The sequence below is a fragment of the Cydia splendana genome, chromosome 20 (assembly GCF_910591565.1).
Source record: "Cydia splendana chromosome 20, ilCydSple1.2, whole genome shotgun sequence".
Taxonomy (NCBI): Eukaryota; Metazoa; Arthropoda; class Insecta; order Lepidoptera; family Tortricidae; genus Cydia; species Cydia splendana.
In genome coordinates this window covers 16,262,112-16,287,075 of record NC_085979.1, presented here as the reverse complement: position 1 = coordinate 16,287,075, position 24,964 = coordinate 16,262,112, and the positions used below count along the sequence as shown (strand labels likewise).

The window sequence follows — 24,964 nt, the reverse complement described above, 5'->3', positions numbered from 1 at the left end:
TGTAATAGAGGCTAGCCGTGGCCCCACTTGAGGAGCACGGGCAGTAAAGATGTTAAACATATCCAACTATGACTCCTCTCTTTATTTTGTTGGTTGGACTTACGATCCGCAAGAACGGTGCCTCCTCTTCTATAGATGATGCGATAAAAACATCACCAACATGCATATAAGTAATATGCAAACTGTTGCCCATAGGAATGACGAATTTTCTTTTTACAACTTAGACAGTATAACCTAGCAGTAAACATCAAATGGCATTCCGCACAGGAGTAATCTAAGGAACGCCCACTGCGGGTTCAAACCTACAACGTCTTGTTAGAAAGTGACAACGCTACATGTGACATATCTTCAAAAATTATACTATAAGTAAACTAATGCGAAATTAACATTAAACCAGAAGAAAAAAAATATTAATAGAAATGAAACCCAAAAAAAAAGCTGTAATCTCTAGGATTTGAACCCGCGGTCTCTGCTTTGAAAAGCAAACGCCTGTTCCTGAGACCACAACGTGCTTTGACAATTGGCTCTAAATTCGGCTTCAGTTAGCTTTCGCTATGTGTCATTGGTTTTGACGATTCTGCTAAAAGAAATAGTTTGCAGTAAGTTGACCGAGAGGCCCCTGTCAAATGATTGAAGAGCAAAACGTGAGATAGATGTATGTGATGACAATACTGTACTGCTTTCGCTGATTGTCAAAACGCTTTACTTGAAATTAGTATATATAGGCTATATTTCATTAAATATTCGACCCTGATTGTATGCTTTAACGTCTATTTTTCCATATTGTTCAGATATATTTGACACGTTGACCGCTTAGATACCAGTGGTTTTTTGACAGCTAAGGTATCAATGACTTGTTGTAAGTGTAGAAATTAATGAATAGCGAGTGTTCTGATATTTGTGACACGTTGAGCGCTTACAAGTAAATACTACCATGACAGTCAACAACTTTTTGACAGTTTAAACGTTTACCTCTCTTTGAGCACCTGGAGTGTATAGCGACTTCTGCTGCTGACTGTACAGTGTAACCGTGCAATAAAAGTTCATCCAATTTGGGGGGAGGTTAAGCCATCTATGCTTCTATTGCACGTGATCAACAAGGAGAGAGGGACGAGCGATGGTTCCAGCATGACTGAAAAGTCTGCTGAATGGTATACCGCACATGTATGAATTAATTTTAAACGATGCTTAATTCTCCGATGTTCCGTCTGGCGACTGACATTCGGTATTGGTGAGCTATTTTTAGGGTTCCGCCAAATGGCAAAAACGGAACCCTTATGGATTCGTCATGTCTATCTGTCTGTCCGTCCGTATGTCACAGCCACTTTTTTCTGAATCTATAAGAACTATACTGTTGAGACTTGGTAAGTAGATGTATTCTGTGAACCGCATTAAGATTTTCACACAAAAATAGAAAAAAAAAACAATAAATTTTGGGGGTTCCCCATACTTAGAACTGATACTCAAAAAATTTTTTTTCATCAAACGTATACGTGTGGGGTATCTATGGATAGGTCTTCAAAAATGATATTGAGGTTTCTAATATCATTTTTTTCTAAACTGAATAGTTTGCGCGAGAGACACTTCCAAAGTGGTAAAATGTGTCCCCCCTGCTACGGAACCCTTCATGGGCGAGTCCGACTCGCACTTGGCCGCTTTTTTTCAATACTTCATAAATCGTAAACCGCAATTTTATTATGTTACTTGCTGCTACGGAACCCTTCATGGGCGAGCCCGACTCGCACTTGGCCGCTTTTTTTTAAATGTGGTTATAGAGAAAAAGAAAAAAATATATAACACTGACAAAGAAGAAGAGGTAGGCTAGGTAAACGCTCCTTAAACATGTCAACTCTTGATAAAACATACTAAAGTCCGTCTAAGCTAACTATGCACTGATTTGACTGAAATTTGACCACTCCAGTAAAATAGGCTTTGGCGTATATTACCTTAACTTGGACTAGGCATATTGATCCTGAGACCTGTACATCATTTGGAAGCACCCAACACATAATATAGCATCTATGTGGTCTACACATATTTACATTTTGGGCATTTTAAATGCCACTGCTTTAAATAATGATTTCATCACACTCGCTCAGTAAATGTGGAATTGCACGCAGGCTTAGCGGGAGTAATAGAAAAAGCGTTTTCCCTACGGAGTAATGAAGTTTAATAATTAACAGTTTTTTGTCTTTATACTTCATTTTTGTATCGCAAGTGTGATGAAAAACATTGTGTGTAACTCGGGGCGTAATAATATTGCAAACTCGAGTCTATGGATCGCCCCGGCAAGTCGTCGCGATTTAACTTACTCGTACTCTCGTTTGCAATATTTAACTTACGCCCCATGGTGCACAATGTACTATTGTATTACTTTGACACGTTTGCCGAGGCAATTAGCTTAACTCATCAACAATATTTCCCATACATATAAGGGATCAAATGAATCCCAACCACAGTAAGCGTGTCAAAAATTCTAGTTCTTTCTAGACATACCTTATAAAATATGTCTTCCGCTTTGCTGACATTATCATATCGATGGCAGCGACACACAGCTTATGTTGACATGTTGATTACAATTCTTGCTTGTTCCCTCGATGAAGATCAGCCGTGTAGTATCCTTGTTGTGATTGGTTGAATATAGTGCTTGCCGGATGACGCCAACAGCTTTCTTTGTTTTCTCTGCTTCTCTGATGGCGTTCATCCTAATCTTAGGGCTAGGGTTCGCAGGTGCCATCTCCGGCATATCTCTTCTCGATTTAGCCTATCATTTCTTCTAGAAGTAACTTTCTGCTATACCAACTGAGCACTGATCAAGCTAGTACTCATAAATATCAAAAGATGGCATTGTTGTGCTAAACAATATTCAAGCCAAAAGATGGCGCTGAGATTATTTGATTCTTTGATCACATGTTGGTTAAGATTGCTTCTGAAACATAAAAGTCTGAATCGCCACCTATTCTAGGTTTTTCCATCTTTTCTAGCCTCTAAATATAGGTATAGGAATGTTCCTATGGTCCGCATGTTTTAAGTATTATTTATGTCGGGTGTGTATCTGCTACTAACTGCCGACCGGTTTGTTTTGGCTCACCGCTCGACTTTTAGCAACTTTCTCCACGGCAGCCGCCCGCGCCTGGAAACAGATAAACCAAAGATTAATAATAAAAGCATACATTTTACAGAATTGTCTGCAAATGATACCACAATGTTTAGAAATTAATGAAAAGTCGAATAATAGGGTTGGCCGTTCGAATTCGAAGTATTTAGCAGATGGCGTCAATCCCTAGAATTGTGTAAAATTCTTGTTTTTTAGGGTTCCGTATTTAGGGCTCCGTACGTAGCTCAAAAGGAAAAAAACGGAACCCTTATAGGATCACTCGTGCTCTGTCTGTCCGACCATTCTCCGGATTCTCCCCCTTTATCTCCGGAACTACTGAGTCCAAAATTTTGAAAAAATATACAATAAATAGTTCTTTACCTACCTATAGATGACAGGAAAACCTATTAACAATGAGCAGTCAAGCGTGAGTCGGACTTAATTACTTAGTTTATGATCCGACCCCTATAGATTTAGACATTTCATTCACGTTCCACATAAAAAAATACATTGATAAAATTGAGTAATGTAGGTACGGAACGGAACAGGTTTCCGCAAACTTCTCTTGTCACACCTGTGGTAGACCATGTCGGTCTCGCATCGGTCTATTCAGCCACCAAAAACGGTGTTTCTCCAGTGTTACACCATAAATCGTTTGCCATAGACGAAAAGGCCTATGACGATAATGATGAGGTACGGAACCCTTGGAACGCGAGACCGACTCGCACTTGACCGGTTTTTAAATAGAATTTTATGCCCTGGATGCCAGCCCTTTAAGCCAAATCACATAGAACTCAACTAGAGAAAGGGGCAAGCTATGATGGCGCCATCTATGCCAACCTTTGACAGTTGCCAACCCCACTCCCATTCACTGTCTCGAGCGAGACTCGAACTCGCGACTGGTGTGTATAATATGTGTGTTTGTAGTCAAGTCTAAGAAAAGTGCTTTAAATTTAAACTTTAGTTGACAAAACTTCAGGTTTCTGTTAGCACAAAACCACTAATCTAGAAGGAGTAGAAGGACGATTACGCGATAATCGAAGTGTGCAAAAGAGAAGTTATCATGTATATGAACATATCATGAGTGCGAAAGAGGCAGACTACAAATGAAATGAGACAAGTTACTTTAAAAGGAATTGTGTCACGCACCTTTATTGCTGACTGTACTTCTTCTCATTTGAATGTCTATCAAATTCAAATTATAGAACTAGACTTTCAAATTTTATCTCAGAGTTCCTATGGTATGGCCACCTGACCATCATCAGATCAGCTCGATGGTACCATAATATTGCATTGTCACCCAACTTACATTATGTACAGTCAGCAGAAGTTACTAAGCGGGCGAGGTGTTCAAAATGATCTTGACGCGAGTTTATTGTTAAGACCATAAGAGCGTGTCTAGGTAATTTTGAATACCTTGCCCGCTTAGCAACTTCTGCTGCTGACTGTATATGAAATTTCACCCCTATCGAATAATGTGCAGTGGGTCTAATTTAGCTTGCAAGATTTGACCCGAACTTACATACACACATTGCAAGTTAAATAAAAGCTTGTAAAAATACCTGTAGTGAGTGGACTCTCTTGTGCAGCCCCAGCATGGAGTTGGAGATGGTCACCAGCCGCTCCCTGTTCGTCGCTATGTCCGCCAGCTGAAACATTTTGGCAAGCACTTTCAAACAAAACTGTAATCGCAGATATATAGAGAATGAGTTATTTCCTTTTCTCTTTGTCATAGTCTTACTTTGTTGTTGCCCAACTCAAAGCAGTGATAGGTATATGTATATTGTATAACATATTAAAATACGTAGTCACGTTCCATTTAGGGTTCTATCTAAATTGGACATTCCATAGCGTAAGTATGGAACAACCAATTTGGCTAGGACCATAAATGGCATAACAATCGTGGAGCTACCTAGTAACCATCAAAGAGTTCCAATAATTGTCATCTGGCTCCATCATCAGATCAGTGCTTTCGTTTAGTACCTAAGTTTCAAATATATATGCTGTTAGAAGTAGGTTAAAGTCGACCTAACATTTTAGTTAGTTTGTTATTTATGTACATGTAAAGTTTCTATTCATGACTATGTTATGGAATACTGTTTAGGCTGTAAAATGTCTCAAAGAAATGTCAGTCAGTACATACATACTAACATTTTAAATTGTGTGTATCTGTATAGACACACAATTTAAAATGTTAGCCTCCCATTTAGATTTATTTTTTTCGATGGTGCGCGCGCACAGCTCTTGTGAGCAAGGACCCCGCTAAGGATACGGGCGAGCCTTGCTCATATGCATATCTGTCGCCAGTTTTCCCTTAGTCGCCTTATACGACACCCACGGGACGAAATGGGGTGGTGCTATACTTTTCTGATGCCGGTACCACACGGCACTCCCATTTAGTTTATTCCAAAACATATGATTGTAGTATAAATAACAAGAAATCTGGGGGTGTGGCAGTGCTAAAACTTAGATTCACAGGATAAGATGTTCTTAGTGAACATATGAAATCTAAAATGATTATTTTTTAAACCTAATAATTTGATGAGGCTTCCTTAGATATTTAACTAATAACTACAATTTTCTTTGATTCAATTTTTTATAAATATTAATTCTACTGTTTTAAATATTATTTAAAACAATAAAACCGGCCAAGTGCGAGTCGGACTCGCGTTCCAAGGGTTCCGTACATTACCCAATTTTTAACAATGTATTTCTATATGTCAAACGCGAGTGAATTGCCTTTAAAAAACCCGTAGGGATCGGATCAAAAACTAAGTAATTAGTCCGACTCACGCTTGACTGCATATTTCTAATAGGTTTTCCTGTCATCTATAGGTAAAGAACTATTTTGTATAAGGGGGGGGGTAATTTTTTTACTATTTTCTTAAATAACTTCTAAACCATTCATTTTAAAATTACAAAAAAAATATATTTGAAATTCTCAAAATATGAGCTCTTTTATTTGATATGTAACATGATATAGTTTAAAAAACTTTATTTTTGAATTTTCTCATTTACCCCCCAAAAGTGGCCTCCATGTTTAAAATTCATTTGTTTACGTAAGATGTCCGTCTTAGGGTCACGAATTTACATATGTGTACCAAATTTCAACTTAATTGGTCCAGTACTTTTGGAGAAAATGGGCTGTGACGGACGGACAGACAGACAGACAGACACATGAGTGATCCTATAAGGGTTCCATTTTTTCCTTTTGAGGTACGGAACCCTAAAAAATAACTGCATATGGAATACAATGTTTCATGAATTTAACTTTAATACCTACTTAAGATTTTATAAATATGTACCTGAAACACGATGATTTGGCCACTCACTGACACCAAATCTTCCCATTCCCAATGTCATAGAAAGCTGAAATTTGGCATGGAGCCTAATATTTATATACAGAGCTGTTGTAGCTTTCAAAAATTATTCAGGAAATTTTCACTAGGAAATTAAAGAAAACTTTCATTTTGGAAACAGAAATTTATGAAATCCATTCAAAAATATGAGAGGTATCCGAATTAAACAATGTTTCCTTTGTTCCAATGTTGTCATCTAGATTCCATACACTTGCAGAGTTTCAAATCTACTTATAATATCTTGTGTGTAAATAAATGATTCTTACAAATTACCTTATCAACATTACACTAACCTACTTCTAATATGTTATGTTGTATAAGAAGTAGCTTAAAATACACCTGCAAGAAGTTATCAAACTGTCAGTTAATTAGCTACAAGTTAATGTAAATGTGTTAATAAACCTTGTTATTAAGCAAGTGTGAAAGAAAAGTGAAAATTATATATAAAGCAATACTCACAAGTGCATCAACCATGGCATCATTCTGCAAGTCTTCCAGCCGCCTCCGCTCTGAAGACAGCATGCTGTGCACTGCTTCCTGTCTTTCCCTAAAGCATAACAATTACATTATATTCATTTAGGGATTTTCTGAGGCTCAACAACAAGAGGAAAACAGCGAAAGGGCTCCCAGGCTCTAGATACAGAGGACATCCACTAACCAGGTGGCAAGACGAAATTGTTGCTATTGCAGCCAAAAGAATGGCAAAGCATAGCACTAGACAAAGTCAGATAGAAACAGGTAGAGGGGGTTTTTATCCATAGCAGAAAAATCGAATGAAATTTAAACTTATTTTCCAAATTTTCTTGAAATTGTAAAACAATATTTTTCTCGTATAAGAAAACTTTGTCTGGGTTGAAATGACTAAAGTTTTGAGAATATAACCTAACTCCCAGTCAGTGTTATTTTATGATATTACCAAATCAAAATCATACAATTAGAGATGATAAGAAGTGAAGAAAAGCTAATTTATGTTTAATCCCTAAGCTATTCTATTGAATTCACATGCCTAGACCACATAGGGAACCATACTTTATGAGTCACATGGCTCTTAGAATGATGTGGCATATCAAAGTTCTCAAAATAATTAGATTTTCACAATTATGCTTTAATGTTTTAATCAATCAATCATTTTTACAACCTAATGCATGATATAATCCTAATATTCCCTATTTCTAATATATTGTACTCACCATTTTGGTCCAAGAGAATGTGCTAGTCATCACCTTGCAAGGGAACTTGGCGAGAAATGGAATGGCGGACTACATTTCCACATCTACCTTAAATTGTAATTTTTAACACTACCCCCATTGTATTTTACAACATTTATATTTTTAATGCTGGCAACTTACAACAGTATTTAGTAACAAGTAGTGCTACAATATTGTGGTCAATTGAACTATAATTTATTCTAGAAAAGCATGTAATATATCTCAAGTAGTTTTACAACTTATCTTAAACTTGGCATGGTCAGAATAAGAAGACAAATATTTTATGTGAAAAGCCGTAGTTTATCTTGAGTCTGTCTGTAAGTCTTGGTTTAGTTTAACTTACTTACAAAAATCTTGTTTTAACAATGTTGAAAATGCCTCATAAAATCAAATAAGTGAATTGTTTTCTGGTAATAAAATAATGATTACTATTCACAGTTAGACTCGTTGAGCCTATGCCGGTGAACTACGGTCGTTATTCAGGCGAGGCTAGGCAAATAAATGATGTATGGAATGCTCTACTTGTTAATTGAAATCACATAAACAAAGTTTAGGTTAGACTTACGTTAGTTCCTTTAAATGGGTATTTATGGTGGCCAACGGCGGTTCATACAGCTCCATTATACCTTTACTTAATAACTGAATGGTCTTCGCATCGTCAGTTTGATTTACGCTAGAAAAAGGAAAACGAAAATTTAGCCATGGAAAAGTATTTCGTCATAATCCTTTGCATGGCTGTGTATACTTACTTCTCCATTGTTTGGCGAGAAATCTGAACAGTCTTTGTTTGTGTTAGTTATATCATATCAGAGTAAAAAACTATTCTAACTATGCCGGTTAAAAGTTAGAAATTAGAATTATTTTCTTGGAATGCTTCGAACAAGCGGAACAAGTCTTGACAAGATAGATAAAACAAAACAAATTGATATGACATATCTATTGCATTAGAACATGGCAACATTGCCCGATAGTTGCGTTCCACTTATCAATAATATGTCTGTTCAATGTTCAATACTTATATTTCATTGGTAAATATTTTCTCTAAATTTCTTCAGGTTTTTTTTAGATTTATTGTAATTAGAAAATTCAAACATGTAGTTAGAAATTTGTGTTAGAAAAGTAATTTACTTTCCTTTTTAATTTTACGTTCTTTTACTTTATGTGTAAGAGGAACACACTTTTTTGTATGCGGAGTTGCCGGTTGGAAACACTAGTTTCCATTTTACGTACGTTGTTCCAATAAAAGGTAAAAGAAATTAAATTACACAGGGAAAAAAAAGAAAATAAATCTAGACGATGAACCGTAATGCTTGAATTTAATGAATAATTTTATTTATCGTTTATCGAAAATCTGCGTTGTATGATACGTGAACCTTGATGGCCGCTAGAAACATTGATAGAAAAAAAAAACAATTTCACTATCTTCACTTGTTTATTAGTGGTTATACTCTTTGATGTTAGCATTTTGTTTGAGAGGGGATTACACGGACAGTAGAAGTGTAATCGTTTAAATTTCGTGGAGAAATTGATATCAATAAAACTGGAGGTCTTGCAAAAACCGGAGGGCGGCGACATGTCGGTCGTAGCGCGACGGGACTCCGGTGACTATTCAGATTCCCAGGACATCGAGCGAAACTCGACAAATGTGAGTTAGAAATACTGACCGCCAGCGACAGTGGCAAAAATCAACTTTCGTTTGGCCATTATAAGTATTACGCGGGCACTTTCACCGGTGCATTCGCGTGACGGTGTGACCATTTCTTTTCGCAAATGAGGTCACGATTGGGACCACTCTCCGCGGCGCCGTTGATGTGTTTAGACTTTAATTTTAGCCGCGGGTGACGCCACGTAGAATTTGAGACTAGTTTGTTTTGAGAGCAAAAACAAAAGTCAGACTTGTTTGTTATCATGCAACTGCTAAAGGTGGCTGGTTTGCAGGATGGGCCGGAGTCCGACTACGACTCGGCGGCCAGCGACTCCGAGCACTCGGACCAGGACCCTGAGAGTCAGGTAATTTATTCATGCAATTTCTAATCCATTCCAATTGTCATATTTCTACTACATATGATCACCAATTCTAATGGCATGCTTATTGGATATTGTGTTACAATAATTTCATATGTTTAGCCTACAAAGATTCAGTATATCTTGCTTAATGGCTTACAATCATTATTACACAAATACAATTGTTTGAACCACATGTGTGAATTAAATGAAAGTAGGTACATAATAATATGAATATACATTAGTTGTTTAGTTTATTATTTGAAGGTATAGTAACAAATCACAAACATATGTGTCTACATCTCGAAACTTGGGGTTTTTGTATTCTCTGTCCTTAAAATGAAGCAGTTAACACAATGGAGGGTCGTGAGTTCAAACCTCAACGCTGAAAAGTACTTATGATTCTGGTTAGGAAAAAATACTAAGAGACAGTCTAAGATTATGTCCAATATTTTGGATGGTTTTGAATTAAGGGTTAAAATATCTGGGAGACCGAGCTTTGCTCGGAAAACATAAAAACTCATAAATGCGCGTTTTCCCAGATATAAGACCTATCAATCCGGCTAGGTCTTATGTTTTCCGAGCAAAGCTCGGTCTCCCAGATATTATACAGGGTGGAAAGGCACGACGATCCTTCCCGGAAGTATTAGGTCGTTTAAGTGATACAGAGACTATTGGTAATGGTAAGAATCGTTAATTGAGTAAAAAATAAAAATTGCAAAAATACTACTTTTTAACTGTGGTGATAACCCTATAGCATGTGCACATGACGGCTAGATTAAGGATCTCCGTCGGGAAAGCTCGGGACTTTACACTTTTTTCCGATCGTTGACAGTATCGCAATGATGTGTGAATGACGCATAAATGTCAAATAAATCAAATGCATGCAAAAATATTACAAACAATTTTATTACTTTCTTAGATAATTACTTTTCTCCAATATTTAATACTATCTTCTTTTCACATACGGTGTTCAAATGTACCTCCGTGTATTACAACGCCGTCGCAGCCCGTACCCGAGTATGTCGATGCACATGCGATATAGTGTATGCTCTTCGTCATTTATCCTCCGCAGAAAGCACCAATTAGCCTTTGTCTCATTTCGTCCGCAGTTTCACATTCCGTTTGGTTTGGTACACCATATCTTTTACACAGCCCCACAAATTTAAATAGCCACGAGCATCTAACATTTTTATTTGAAGAATATGACATTCAATAAGTATAGTTCAATGAAAATTTAATTTCAAACATCAGACGTCTTGTCTATTTCCTACCACGCAAGAAGGTTTGTTAGTTTGGTATTGAAGAAGTATTTATTCTTGATTTATTCTTAGTATTTCATTTTTGCAAGTTCATTTGGTGCAACTAACACAACCTACTTGTTATTTTTAATTATTTTAGATAGTTTCCAATTATTCGAAAATAATTTTGTGAAACGTGTTAAGAAACTAAAACCTTTTTATCAGTCAAGGAAACCAGAGATATTTATAAGACGATTGCGTACTTTTGAGTGGTTGTCAATGTCACCATTTGAACTGTCGTTGTAAACAATGTTGTGGTTAGTATTATTAATATTAAGGAATAACATAACTATTTCATTCAAGTATTGAACAAGTGGAACCACTAAGAAAGCGAAAATCCTGCAATGATTCTTACCGTGCTGTAAGCAGACCTAAAAATGGTTAGATGGCAACAAATTAGCATAATTTCCTGTCGAATACTGATTGTTTACAAGTAAGTTCATTGACCCTGTCACCTGTTAGGGTTAGAACAAAGTAGTTTTTTGCGTGGATGTTTAAAAGGTCATAATTTAGAAACGGTTGCCCATATTAACATAGTTTCTATGGAGAAAATATAGAGCTTAGGCTAAACTATCTCCCATTTCCGGAAAGGATCGTCGTGCCTTTCCACCCTGTATAAATAAATAAAGATACAAGAATTGCTTGTTTAAATGTATAAGATGAGTTATTAATTTCAAAAAGCAACTACCAATCTTGACAATACAGTAAACATGAACTTGTTTTCAGTTTGTGTTTCACATGTTTTCAGGAGACAGAGAGGCGAGTAGATGACGATGAGGACAGGAGTAACCCTCAGTACATTCCGAAGCGGGGCACATTCTATGAACATGACGACCGAACTGCAGCTAGGTGAGATTTATTTTAATTTTTACAATTTTATATTTATCTTGTGTTGTTTGTTATTGTTCATTTGTAGTGGTCCAATAGTGTAAGCAGTATTTGAACTAGTTCTCATTACATAATTCAGTTAAAATAGCCTACTAATAATTTGGTTATAGTGCAATAATTAGGTACCTTCAGTTGGTCTTATAATGCAAAACAATTGTGGCTATAGTCACAATGTTATAAAATTGAGTTTGAGCTCATAATAATTGTTTTACTAAATATTAGATGACTGTCTGCAACAATAAGAGACCATCTGCAACCAATTTTCGGTGGAAGTTTGCATGGTAATGTACATCATAGAGTCTGGCTAGCCAAATTTTGTTGACAGATATTTCCTTGTTGCATCACCAATTGTCTATGCTTTAAAAAAAAGTTAAAAGTCTGTTGTCAATTTATGTCATTCATTCAAATTGTTCGTGGTTTATAAGGCGTTTATTTTAAATAATACATATAACTAGTGGCTCTGTGAGCTGTAGACCTCGCGAGCAGAGCTTTAAATAACATGGTGCTAAGAGCTTTAAATATAGTAAATTAAAAAAAAAACAATACGAAATTTATGTGTAAAAAAATACAAAAAGATATAATATCCCAGCATACAATTACTGGGGATCGAACCCAGACCACCTCTGTGCAAACAGAAAAAGCGAACGTTTACAAACTGAGCCAAATAGTTCTTAGATGGGTTGACGAAATTTAGCTACTCCTTCTCAAATTAAAATTAGTTAAAATTAAATATCTCAATACCTCCGAAACCAGCGAAATAAATTTTCTGAATTTTTGGCCATTTAATCTATAAACATATCACAAATAGTGGTATCAGTACCATACGAGTGTTTTCTACTCGTATGGTACTGATACCACTATTTGGTTAGGCGCCAGGCATTACGACTCCGCCATTTTTAAAAATTTCCAAAAACCGGATTGACAAAAAAAATTTATTTAGTCATAAAATTCGGTCACAAAATTTCACGAGAATCGGTTAAGAATTGCGACCTGTAGAGGAGAACATCCGGACATACGAAAGCAAAATGCCCGAGTCAAAACGTAGACCTTCGCTTCGCTTCGGTCAATAATGACTATCGTCCGCAACCTATTATTTAAGCTCGTAAATAATTACGACAATGTGCGAAGTCGACGTGAAGCGTTTTATAACGAAAAACTGCAATGTTTACGAGTCGGAAACAATTTCGTAGGTTGGTGCTCTATTAATATTTTGATACTTTAAGTACTAGTTCTAAACTTCTAACATTTCCCTATAACTTTGATTAAGTATGTGAATTTATTAATACCTGAATCTCATAAACAGAACAAGTGTGTAAAAAAAACGGATAAAGTAGAAGTTCTGGAAAATATCAATAAAATCAAAACATTGGAACGCAATCATATGTGTTTGTTGTTGACTATACTTTACATAGTGGTAGAAAATAATGTGAGCTGACTTTGAGTGCAGTCAACGTATATTTAACTTATTTCCTTAGGTACCTTACGTGTGCACAGCAAATTAAAAATATTTTCTAGTATCAAAACTATAATTCCTACTACACACAGTGTGACCAGCCCAAGATTTTTTGAATTTCCCGCCAAAACTTTGGGTAATATTTCAATAGCCAGACTCTATATATTATTTTAGTTTTATCATTCTCTTATTTTAGAAGTTACGGGGGGGGGGGGGGGGGGGGGCACACATTTTACCACTTTGAAAAAAATGATATTAGAAACCAAACCGACAGAACCCCCAATTACTAAAGAAGATGTGGTAAACAAACATTACAAATATAATTGGCTGCAGCTTTCTAATGTTCGCGCTCCGCTGCCCAGTGCGTCCGTCGCGTGCACTGCCTGTATGCAGCCAGCACTTGGCTGACCATTGGTCTCGGTGGACCTTATTTATCTGCTAATAAGATTCAAGGATGGTCAATTAACTGTGAAAACGATGATGGTAATGGCAATGTAACTAACTGATTAGCAGACTTAATGTATTTGCAATTAGGTTATAAAGACAAGACACAGCCAAGTTTGTTAGTCTGGGCGTAATAAATTTGAGATTTTAATACATTTTTCACTTATCGACGCTTATCATGAACAGTGGTACAACTAAAAATGAAATGCTATTGCATTTAATATTCTATCTTTTACAGGTAAGATTTAAAGTCGAATGGCATTTCATTTTGTTTTGTGTCACTATTCATGATAAGCAACGTTATGTGACCTATTTACGAGAATAATAAAGAAATCGTTTTGATTTGTATATCCTAGGCTCCTTGCTTAGCTTCACAGTGAGATCGACAACCAATAGCATACGATACATGAACCGAATCGCCGTCTTACAGTACTTGGCATTGCCAATGAGGGCATGACATTTTACAATTAAGTTTTGAAATTCAAAGGTTCAAGAATGAATAGTGAATCAGTGCAAGAGAAAGAGCTCTTAAACAAATACAAGAGCAATTACACATTAGAACAGAATTTGATCAGCAAGTCATTCCAAAACCGACATAAAGTTATATTGGTGTAGTGTAGTATAAGCCTACATGAATATCTACACTACTGCGTCAATCATTGCCCTTTAGGCTTCGCAGCAGCTTTGTGAAAACTAGTAGTCCGATAACAATATCTGAAGCATTTTGTTGTATCAAAAGATATTCCTTCTGTAAAATTAATAAGTTATGAAACTGACATTGAAAGCCTTTGGGTGACATTATATTTAAATCATAATCACCGGGTCAAAAAAGTAACAATTTGCGTAGTTTATCTTCCTCCTCCTGTCAAAGTGGAATCACTATCACGTTTCTTGTCTAGTGTAGATGCTGCTCTGCCGCACACGGACGATTTAGTACTCGTAGGCGATTTTAACCTAGGCTTCATTCAATGGAAAACCCAAGCCAACCTGAGATATCTAGCTCCATTAAATTATAATACCTCTCTAGGTTACTTACTGATTGATTTTATGGCAGCCAACAAACTATATCAAGTTAACAATATAAGTAACAGTGACAACCGCCATTTAGACCTAATAATAACTAACCTACAAAACATCGAAGTTGTAAAACCTAATGATACACTTAGCAAAAGTTATGATTACCATCCCAGTCTGTTGGCTGTTGTGTCCTATTGCAACACAAGTAATTTAAAACCGAAAGCACATATCAGTTACAATTATCATAAGGCTGCATATGATGAGTTAGTTAAGGAAATAAAGGGCATAGATTGGCAGAGTAGGCTATCGGGCTTGAAGGATGTCAATGAAATGACTAGCGAATTTTATAATATAACTAATGATCTCATTGGAAAATTCGTACCGAAACTAAAATCTAAAAAGTCAAATTATCCCTCATGGTTCAGCCATGCTCTTATAAAACTTCTGGGGGAGAAAAATCAAATTCGACTTAGGTATCGTAAATATCAAAACCCTCGTGACGAAATTGAGTTCAAACTCCTCCGTAGTCGGTGCCATAAGTTGTACGATGAATGCTACAAACATTATAAACAAACTGTTGAAGCAAACATTCCAAGTGACCCTAAGGCATTCTGGAATTTTATTAAAAACAAAAGAGGTGGTCGATCTACTCTCCCCGCGAAGATGCATCTGAATGACGACATAGCTGAAAGTGGACTTAATATAGCCAATCTGTTTGCTAAACACTTTTCGTCCGTGTATATATCAAAGAACTCTAGTAACGGGGTTACAGGAGATGAATCAAGCACAAGTTGCTTTATCAACAAAATATATCTGACTGAATCAGAAATACTACGGGCTATCAAAAAACTCGATTGCTCAAAAGGTGCTGGACCCGACGGTATACCCCCTATATTCGTGAAACGGTGTGGATCGGCTTTGACTTTACCACTCTATCTGATATTTAATCGCTCACTCACAGAGGGCTGTTTTCCTGATGCGTGGAAAGAGGCTCGAATTGTGCCAGTTTACAAGAAAGGCGACGAAGCTGATGTGCAAAACTATCGTTCGATTTCAATCTTGTCGTGTTTCTCAAAGCTGTTCGAGTCCCTTATTGTGCCTATACTATCAGGATTGGCGGAATCCAGTCTGTCAGATTACCAACACGGGTTCAGACCTGGTCGATCTGTGGTGACTAATCTCGTGCCTTTTGTTACTGATCTATGCCAGCAGGTTGATAGAGGTTCACAAGTAGACACTATATACACAGACTTCAGTAGCGCGTTTGATAAAGTCGATCACGCAATCCTACTGAAAAAGCTGAGTCTCTTTGGTGTAGGTTATAACTGGTTGAGCTGGTTTGAGTCATATCTTGCTAACAGGCCGCAAAGTGTTGTTGTACATGGCTACCAATCACTAACTTATTATGCCGAATCGGGAGTTCCGCAAGGATCGCATTTGGGACCGGTGCTTTTCTTGATATTCATTAACGATATTACGGGCCACATAAAACATTCTAACTATTCACTATACGCAGATGACTTAAAAATCTTTAAAACAGTGTCTTGCGAGTCGGATGCCAGAATGCTCCAAAATGACCTAACTAACGTAATGTCCTGGTGCAATAAGAATAGAATGACTCTAAACGCGAAGAAGTGCTTTTTTATAAAATATTGCAGAAAGAAAAAACCGCTTGTGACTAAGTATGAGATAGGTGGCGTCGAGCTAACGGAAGTTGCTGAAATTAGAGACCTCGGAGTTACACTCGACAGTGAATTGAAATTCCATTCACACATTGACGCAGCAGTTAAAAAGGCTGCACAAATGCTTGGCTTTATAAGGAGAAACTCTAGTGGTTTTAGACAGGAACAAACTAAAATTATTTTATATAACACCCTTGTACGCAGCCATCTAGAATCCGCCTCAATAGTATGGAGCCCCTACTATCATGTTCACTCACAGCGTATTGAAAGTATACAGAGAGCATTCACAAGACATCTTGCGTTTCACACACCTGGATTTTCACATAGAAATACCTATGACTGCCGGCTTGCTAGATACAAAATGCACAGCTTACGTGATCGGCGCCGAATGCTAGACTTGTGCTTCCTACACAAGGTAGTTAACGGAAAGGTAAATTGCAGCAAACTACTAGAAAAAATCTCGTTCACCACTCCCCACAACTACCCGCGGCGGCCTATAGCTAAACCCTTTTCTATACCGGTTACCAGGACAAATATTGGTCTGCAGGCCCCCGTGGTGCGAATATGCTCGAGTTACAACAGTCTTACCACTCACAAATATTCCATTGACATCTTTCATGACCGTCTACCCACATTTAAATCTAAGATATTGCCAAAACGAAAATAATATTTAGTTTCAAGAAATAAGTATAGTCTGTATTAAATTATTAGTATTTGTATCTATTTGTTTAAGGATTGTCGTAAAATTGTAAATAATGTATATATTAGTTAATTATTTATAATTTAATGTTTTTTTATGTTTCATAGTTTAAAATCTCGTTCCCAATATTATACTTAGACAACGCTATGTACTCCATAATTGTCGTATTGTATCAGGTGAAGTACTTTGGCTCTATTGTAATGCAACATATGTAATACATACGATGTGGTTGTACTTAATAAATAAAATAAAAATAAAAATATTGTAGCGGTGAGGAGCCAGCCAACACGACGTCGGAGACGTCCTCCGAGAAGAAGGAGGGCTCCCCGCCCGCCGAGCGGCGCCGCGCGCCGCGCAAGTCCGAGGTCATCGACCGCTGGGCGCACGACAAGTTCAACGAGAACGAGCAGGTCCCGTATATACATTATTCTAATGAAATTACGATCAGGGGCCCTAAACGCTATCACAAACGTCAGTCATTTATGGTAGCGTTTCGTTTTTTGTAAACGATTGTCATTTTGACTAGGCACCCTAGGCGCACAATGCCACACACGGCTTTCTCCTTTGTAAAATGAAGGCCCTTTGATTTGATGCCCTTTTAATTTTAAAGCAGGAACGCCGAGCATGAAAAATTTCGTACACTGCCCCCAGACACGTCAATGTATGAAATGTTTCATGTTTAGCGTCGCTACTTTAGTAAAACATACGATCATTCGCAACGCAAATGAAAAAGTCAATCAAGACACTATCGGGATTATTATTTACTTAAAGGAGACTTATTTTATTGCACATCAAAAGAGTACAACCGGCAGACTTAATGCCATTATATGTAGTCTTTCGGGGTACGTGTGGTCGCTAGTCCCGAACAGCTCACCACAAGCTGCCCCGCCTAGCGTACTGTGTATTAAGCTTAGAATAAATGTAAAAGTGGAAAAATTACTGTCTCGGGTGAGACTTGAACTCACGGCCTCTGGATCGATACTCCAGCGCTCTGCCATCTGAGCCACCGAGACCTCATCCATAGCCAGCAAATCTTTTCACCATATTATCGGTCAAGGGGACCCTAGCGACATCTACCGTAAGAGTGTTACACTTCTTAAACGAAGTCATACTGGAAATTCACCCATACTAATTTTAATTTTTAACAAGCAGAAACGTCTGCGAACGATGCTATCACTGCGTATCGTTATGAAGGTGTGTGTTGACGGGTTGTGTGTGTGCAGGCGCCGAAGTCGCGCGACGAGCTGGTGGCGATCTACGGCTACGACATCCGCCACGAGGACGCGCCGCCGCACGCGCGCCGCAACCGCAGATACGGGTAACCACAACACACGAACACATACAACTCGAACGATCAAGGTTTTAAACTACCGATTGATTCACAGCACAGCTGGCGCGGAATTTCTATCAAAAGATTAACAGGACGTGCTAAACTTGCGCCGGATTTCTTGACTTAATTCGAATTTTAAAGTCTACAACAGAAGTTGCTTAGCGGACCAGATGAGCATAATGATTTGAACACAATTTTATTATTGAAATCTTATTGTGGATAGGAGCAACATAGAATATTTTGACTTCTTGACCGCCTAGCTATTTTTATTGCTGACCGTACACTGATGTTTACATTATGTCTTATTTGAGGATGAACTTGAATTAATAAAAAACCTATTCTGTTCTTACGCGTTTCAAAATGGAGGTACCGACATTTCCGGTCAGTGAACTAAGTTATTGCAGCATGATTATCGGCTTATTTATTACATTCAATCAGTGCATGGCATGCTTTATGCTTTCTACGATATTTTGTTATATTACATGACGCCATTGAGAAAATTTAAAAATCTAAGAGCTTAGTTACACATTGATTAGTGTTTAGGGTGAGTTCATATATTCCAGTACTAAATGCAAGTAGCAAATGTATGTTATGAACTCACACTAAATACAGTTCTGCATCCTGACCGTTTCGCAATCGTAAGGGTCACTCTGACTCGTTAGTCCTGAATCCGGTCACCGTTTCCCTCAGAGAGATATATACACAGATATTATGTGATTTCTTTCTGGTCGAAATGGATGCGTGGGATCGAGGTGCGTCCCCGTATTTGCGGGAATCATATTGTATGTATGTATGTCACTTTATTGCACATACACAGGTTTACATAAAACGGACAAAACAAAACAAAATTTGTTATGTACAAAGGCGAACTTATCCCTAAAAGGGATCTCTTCCAGCTAATTTTTGAGAAAATGCTAAAGGATCAAACACTAATTGTTGTACAGTCAACTGTAAAATATGGGTGCACAAATCATCTCAAAAATATGTCCCATAGTTCTTATGTCAGCAAATTAAGAACTATGGGACATATTTTTGAATAAGTTGGCTACACCCATATTTTTACAGTTGACTGTACTGATGTGAGGGGCTTCTGATCGCGAGGCCGAAAAGACGGGTCACTATTGCCCCTATTTGATGAATCCGCCATAGACCTAGTCGGTGTATCGGCACCACCGTGTCGCACCGATTTTGCTGCCCGGTCAGGAGAGGCCTAACATAAAATAGTCTCGTACGATATTATTGATGCGTAATGGATGTGTGTTGTGTGTAGGCGCGGGCCCAACAAGTACACGCGCACGTGGGAGGACGAGGAGGCGTACCGGCGCGCGCAGGCGGCGCCGCGCAAGCCGCCCGGCCCCGAGGACTTCCCCGACCTCGACACCGCGCACAAGCACAGGTATAGTACATTACTGCAGAGGCCGTGGAGTAAGGGATTGCAGGACGAGATTGCGGTAGACGGCCGAGTTGTAGACGGGGCCGGATAAAGCGAGTCTTGCAATCCCTGTTCCGGCCAAGGATTGTATAGTACTTTTCTCAAACAATGTAAGAAAATATTATAATTAAAATAACTACTAAGTAATCAAGTAATAATAATACTTTAAACTAGTAGAATCATATATGTAAACAAACCAAAAGTATACAGCTAAGATACGCGAGCAGCCGGGATACCTTCGTACGCGAACCGGCCGCCGCGCCCCGCGCCCCAGGGCGGGTTGGTCAACGACACCTTCTCGTAACTCATGAGGCCCTGGTACTTGTTCCTTGCTAAATTCAATTTTTAAGCAGTTTTAGTAACGCTAAGCGGTTTTCGTAGTCTATGGATGTTCCTATATTATGGTTGTCACATGCGCGTTTCTGACTTATGAAGCAATTGTTCCTACAATACAACCTAAAATATAGTAGATTGTTAACCAAGGGTTGAAAGGCACCCATTTCTGTCGAGGTAGGTCGGCGCTCGAACGCAGTGAGAGCGCCAATAGTCCGAGACGGAAATGGTGCCTTTCACCCGAGTTAAACACTCTACTTTTCATATCGAATGCGAGGAAACCAAACAAGACAAGACAATTTTGCAAAATCAGTAATTCAACTACATACCTAGAGTCTGGCTAGCCAAAAATTGTTGACAGATATTTCGTTGTTGTATCACCAATTGTCTATGATTAAAAAAAAAAACTAAAAGTCAGTTGTCAATTTATGTCATTCATTCAAATTGTTTTCGGTTTAAAAGGGATATATTTTAAATAATATTAATAATATCTATACTGAGTGAGGTTCGCAAACTATTATTTAAGCTCGTAAATAATTACGACAATGTGCGAAGTCGACGTGTAGCGTTATATAATGAAAAACTGCAATGTTTACAATCCCTAAACAAATGTAAACATATTAGGAGGTTGGTGCTCTATAAATATTTTGATACTTAGCATTTAGCATATTTGGCATAGTACTTATGTATTTTTTTTTTGTGATTGATTTATAGTACGGTGTTATCGAAATAGGTCTTAATATTTATACTACATTTCATTTTTCGCCTTGTTACAATGGTATATGGTGAGAAAGTGTTAATATATGTGTTTATCGTTGACTGTACTTTACATAGTGGTAGAAATGATGTGAGCTGTACGGTTACCATCAGTTTGTCACTGACATAAACGCCGTCGAGAACGTAATTTACTTTCTATACATCTCGCTCGCACTCGCATATTAGTGCAAACGGGACGTATAGAAAGTAAATTACGTTCTCGACGGCGTTAATGTCAGTGACAAACTGATGGTAACCGTACTGACTTTGAGTGCACGTCAACGTATATTTAACTTATATCCTTAGGTACCTTGCGTGTGCATAGAAAATCAAAAATATTTTCTAGTATCAAAACTATAATTCCTACTACACAAAGTGTGACCAGCCCAAGATTTTTTGAATTTCCCGCCAAACATTAGTGTAATATTTCAGTAGCCAGACTCTAACTATAGTACATTATTGTCGAGGCTCGGAAGTAGCTACTTGCAGGCTGAGGATTCGTTTTAAACGGACGACCTCGGGAGTCCGTTTAATTGAATCCGAAGCCAGCAAGTAGCCTTCCAGCCGAGTCATACATAGTGCTTTTCTCAAAAATGGTGCAAGAAATATAAATATCATAGAAATATTTTACAAAAGCAACGTTCTTACGTATATATTTTCACAGAAAAAAGTAGAAACAATTGAAAAAATTAGCTTTGCCGCCTTTTTATTTTTTTAATAAAAAAATAGAAGTGTATTTTTCTGCCGAAAATACGCCAACCTATTTGAGACAGCTAAATAGTCGCGGTACTAATCATCTGTTTGGCTGTTTAATGGGCCTGTGCCTTCATTTGATATGGCCATTTCAACTTTTAAAAAGTTTGGAACTCGACAAATAATGGAATTTGTATGCAACATTGCAGTCCCAAAATCGAGACTGCAATGTTTTTAACTTTTTAATTTTTGACTGACCATAAACTACGCGCTTCGCGACCTATTTTTTAAACGGCAAAGTCGACTTTGCCGTCCATTTTTGAGAAAAATAGATTTACGGCCATGATTTTTCCTTAGGACTTACTTGCAATCGGAGACTTTACATGTGTGAAGATAAATAACCCCTAGCGAAAACCATTTAGATTGCAATATTTACGAAAAAAACACATATTTTAACAAACTGCAGTATTTTAATAGTACATTATTGTCGAGGCTCGGAAGTAGCTACTTGCAGGCTGAGGATTCGTTTTAAACGGACGACCTTGGGAGTCCGTTTAATTGAATCCGAAGCCAGCAAGTAGCCTTCCAGCCGAGTCATATATAGTGCTTTTCTCAAAAATGGTGCAAGAAATATAAATATCATAGAAATATTTTACAAAAGCAACTTTCTTACGTATATATTTTCACAGAAAAAAGTAGAAACAATTGAAAAAATTAGCTTTGCCGCCTTTTTATTTTTTGAATAAAAAAATAAAAGTGTATTTTTCTGCCGAAAATACGCCAACCTATTTGAGACAGCTAAATAGTCGCGGTACTAATCATCTGTTTGGCTGTTTAATGGGCCTGTGCCTTCATTTGATATGGCCATTTCAACTTTTAAAAAGTTTGGAACTCGACAAATAATGGAATTTGTATGCAACATTGCAGTCCCAAAATCGAGACTGCAATGTTTTTAACTTTTTAATTTTTGACTGACCATAAACTACGCGCTTCGCAACCTATTTTTTAAACGGCAAAGTCGACTTTGCCGTCCATTTTTGAGAAATAGTACATTATTGTCGAGGCTCGGAAGTAGCTACTTGCAGGCTGAGGATTCGTTTTAAACGGACGACCTTGGGAGTCCGTTTAATTGAATCCGAAGCCAGCAAGTAGCCTTCCAGCCGAGTCATATATAGTGCTTTTCTCAAAAATGGTGCAAGAAATATAAATATCATAGAAATATTTTACAAAAGCAACTTTCTTACGTATATATTTTCACAGAAAAAAAGTAGAAACAATTGAAAAAATTTGCTTTGCCGCCTTTTTATTTTTTTAATAAGTGTATTTTTCTGCCGAAAATACGCCAACCTATTTGAGACAGCTATAGTCGCGGTACTAATCTTCTGTTTGGCTGTTTAATGGGCCTGTGCCTTCATTTGATATGGCCATTTCAACTTTTAAAAAGTTTGGAACTCGACAAATAATGGAATTTGTTTGCAACATTGCAGTCCCAAAATCGAGACTGCAATGTTTTTAACTTTTTAATTTTTGACTGACCATAAACTACGCGCTTCGCGACCTATTTTTTAAACGGCAAAGTCGACTTTGCCGTCCATTTTTGAGAAAAATAGATTTACGGCCATGATTTTCCCTTAGGACTTACTTGCAATCGGAGACTTTACATGTGTGAAGATAAATAACCCCTAGCGAAAACCATTTAGATTGCAATATTTACGAAAAAAACACATATTTTAACAAACTGCAGTATTTTAATAGTACATTATTGTCGAGGCTCGGAAGTAGCTACTTGCAGGCTGAGGATTCGTTTTAAACGGACGACCTTGGGAGTCCGTTTAATTGAATCCGAAGCCAGCAAGTAGCCTTCCAGCCGAGTCTGCAATGTTTTTAACTTTTTAATATTTGACTGACCATAAACTACGCGCTTCGCAACCTATTTTTTAAACGGCAAAGTCGACTTTGTCGTCCATTTTTGAGAAAAATGATTTGTTCATTATTATAGCTGGTCAAGCAGATCTTGTCAGTAGAAAAAGGCGGCAAATTTGAAAAATGTAGGCGCGAAGGGATATCGTCCCATAGAAAATCTGAATTTCGCGCCTTTTTTTACTGACAAGATTTGCTTGACCAACTATAGTATAAAAATCAGCGGGATTGCCTCTTACTTTTTAGTTTTTACTTTTTCGTTCTAAAAGCCGTAATAGACGCTTGGCCTTGGTCAAGAAGTAATGCAAGGAGCCATAAATGAGCAACTTCATGTCTTCATTTCGTGACATTGACGCATACATTTTGGAGTATGTTTGAGAAAACATCTTATACGTCACCAGTGGCGGCGCGTCCATAAAAGCCGATTCCCACCGGCTTGCCTGTTTTTGGACGTTTGAGCAGAGTTGTAAAGGAAATATGTAAGCCAAATTAGCCCCGGCTTGCCTATGGATATGTTTGACGCGCCGCCACTATACGTCACCGAGAATAATCTCCCCCACTTTATGTGTATACGTAGGGGAGGTACAGAAAAAAATATCTAGTTTTTATCACTTTGTCAGCATGATATCCGTGCCAAATCTAGCACTAGCGATCACGTTCCTAGTTGACTACAGAACCCTAAAAACGATTACGACGAACTTAGAGCATTTAGTAACTGGAGACGTCATGGCTGTCATTTTCTTTACGAAACAGTCTGACGATTTTTGCGGGGGAGGGGACGTCAAATGTATTGCTATTTCTACATGATTTGTACATAACGTACAAATAGCCCTGTCAGTCCATACAAAAGTTTACACAGTTGTGCAAGCTTTTCGGCAGAGGGGTAACCTCTTTAAAGGCGACTCCAGTTATTAAATACTCTAAGATAACGAATAGAGAACCTCCTCCTTTTTCTGAACTCGGTTGATAATATATAAACACTGAACTACGTGGTTCGATTTCTTGAAATATGCTTCTCTAAAAATTTGAATATGTCTCCAGCAGTAGAAGGCTCCGCGGGCCTCGTCCGCGCTCCAAGTCGCAGCCCACGTCCAACGAGTCGCTCTCCAACGGCACCGCCGCCGGCGCCGCGCTGCGCCGCCACGCCTCCACCAAGGCCAAGCTCAAGCCCAACGCCAACGCCCGCCCAGACGCCAACGCCAAGCCCAAGGAAACCTTGCCCAAGCTGGAGAACCTCACTATCACCACCACTGTACTCAATAACAAGTGAGTATTGGTGCCCACCACGCATGCAGGTTTCCGTCACCACATGCTACATACCAGAAACGTTGGGTTCAAAGTAAAATA

The 24,964-nt window shown here is 37.9% G+C and overlaps 2 protein-coding genes across 2 annotated transcripts in view; one reads left to right on the top strand and one right to left on the bottom strand.

Moving 5' to 3' along the window:
- Positions 1-1,967: 1,967 nt before the first annotated feature.
- On the bottom strand, positions 1,968-8,495 carry LOC134800583 (uncharacterized). The gene is made up of 5 exons (XM_063773072.1): positions 8,414-8,495; positions 8,230-8,337; positions 6,916-7,003; positions 4,660-4,746; positions 1,968-3,133 (listed from the first exon to the last, which is right to left on the bottom strand). The coding sequence occupies exons 1-5, from the start codon at positions 8,419-8,421 to the stop codon at positions 3,062-3,064; spliced, it is 363 nt and encodes a 120-aa protein (XP_063629142.1). The 5' UTR covers positions 8,422-8,495; the 3' UTR covers positions 1,968-3,061.
- A 521-nt stretch (positions 8,496-9,016) lies between these two features.
- The window catches only part of LOC134800589 (protein CASC3-like), a 42,329-nt gene continuing 26,381 nt past the window's right edge, over positions 9,017-24,964 (top strand). Inside the window, 7 exon segments of the mRNA XM_063773079.1 lie at positions 9,017-9,309; positions 9,603-9,674; positions 11,718-11,818; positions 17,422-17,563; positions 18,377-18,471; positions 19,754-19,879; positions 24,659-24,883. Of these exon segments, the coding sequence (XP_063629149.1) occupies positions 9,238-9,309; positions 9,603-9,674; positions 11,718-11,818; positions 17,422-17,563; positions 18,377-18,471; positions 19,754-19,879; positions 24,659-24,883 (833 nt within the window). The 5' untranslated portion in view covers positions 9,017-9,237.

What these genes read in the sequence shown, in the direction of transcription:
- LOC134800583 (XM_063773072.1), bottom strand. An exon ending in ATGCCATGGTTGATGCACTT is followed by an intron (nt 4,747 to 6,915) that starts GTGAGTATTGCT and finishes AAAATGTTTCAG; the next exon opens with CTGGCGGACATAGCGACGAA. An exon ending in AGAGAGTCCACTCACTACAG is followed by an intron (nt 3,134 to 4,659) that starts GTATTTTTACAA and finishes ATCTGTTTCCAG; the next exon opens with GCGCGGGCGGCTGCCGTGGA.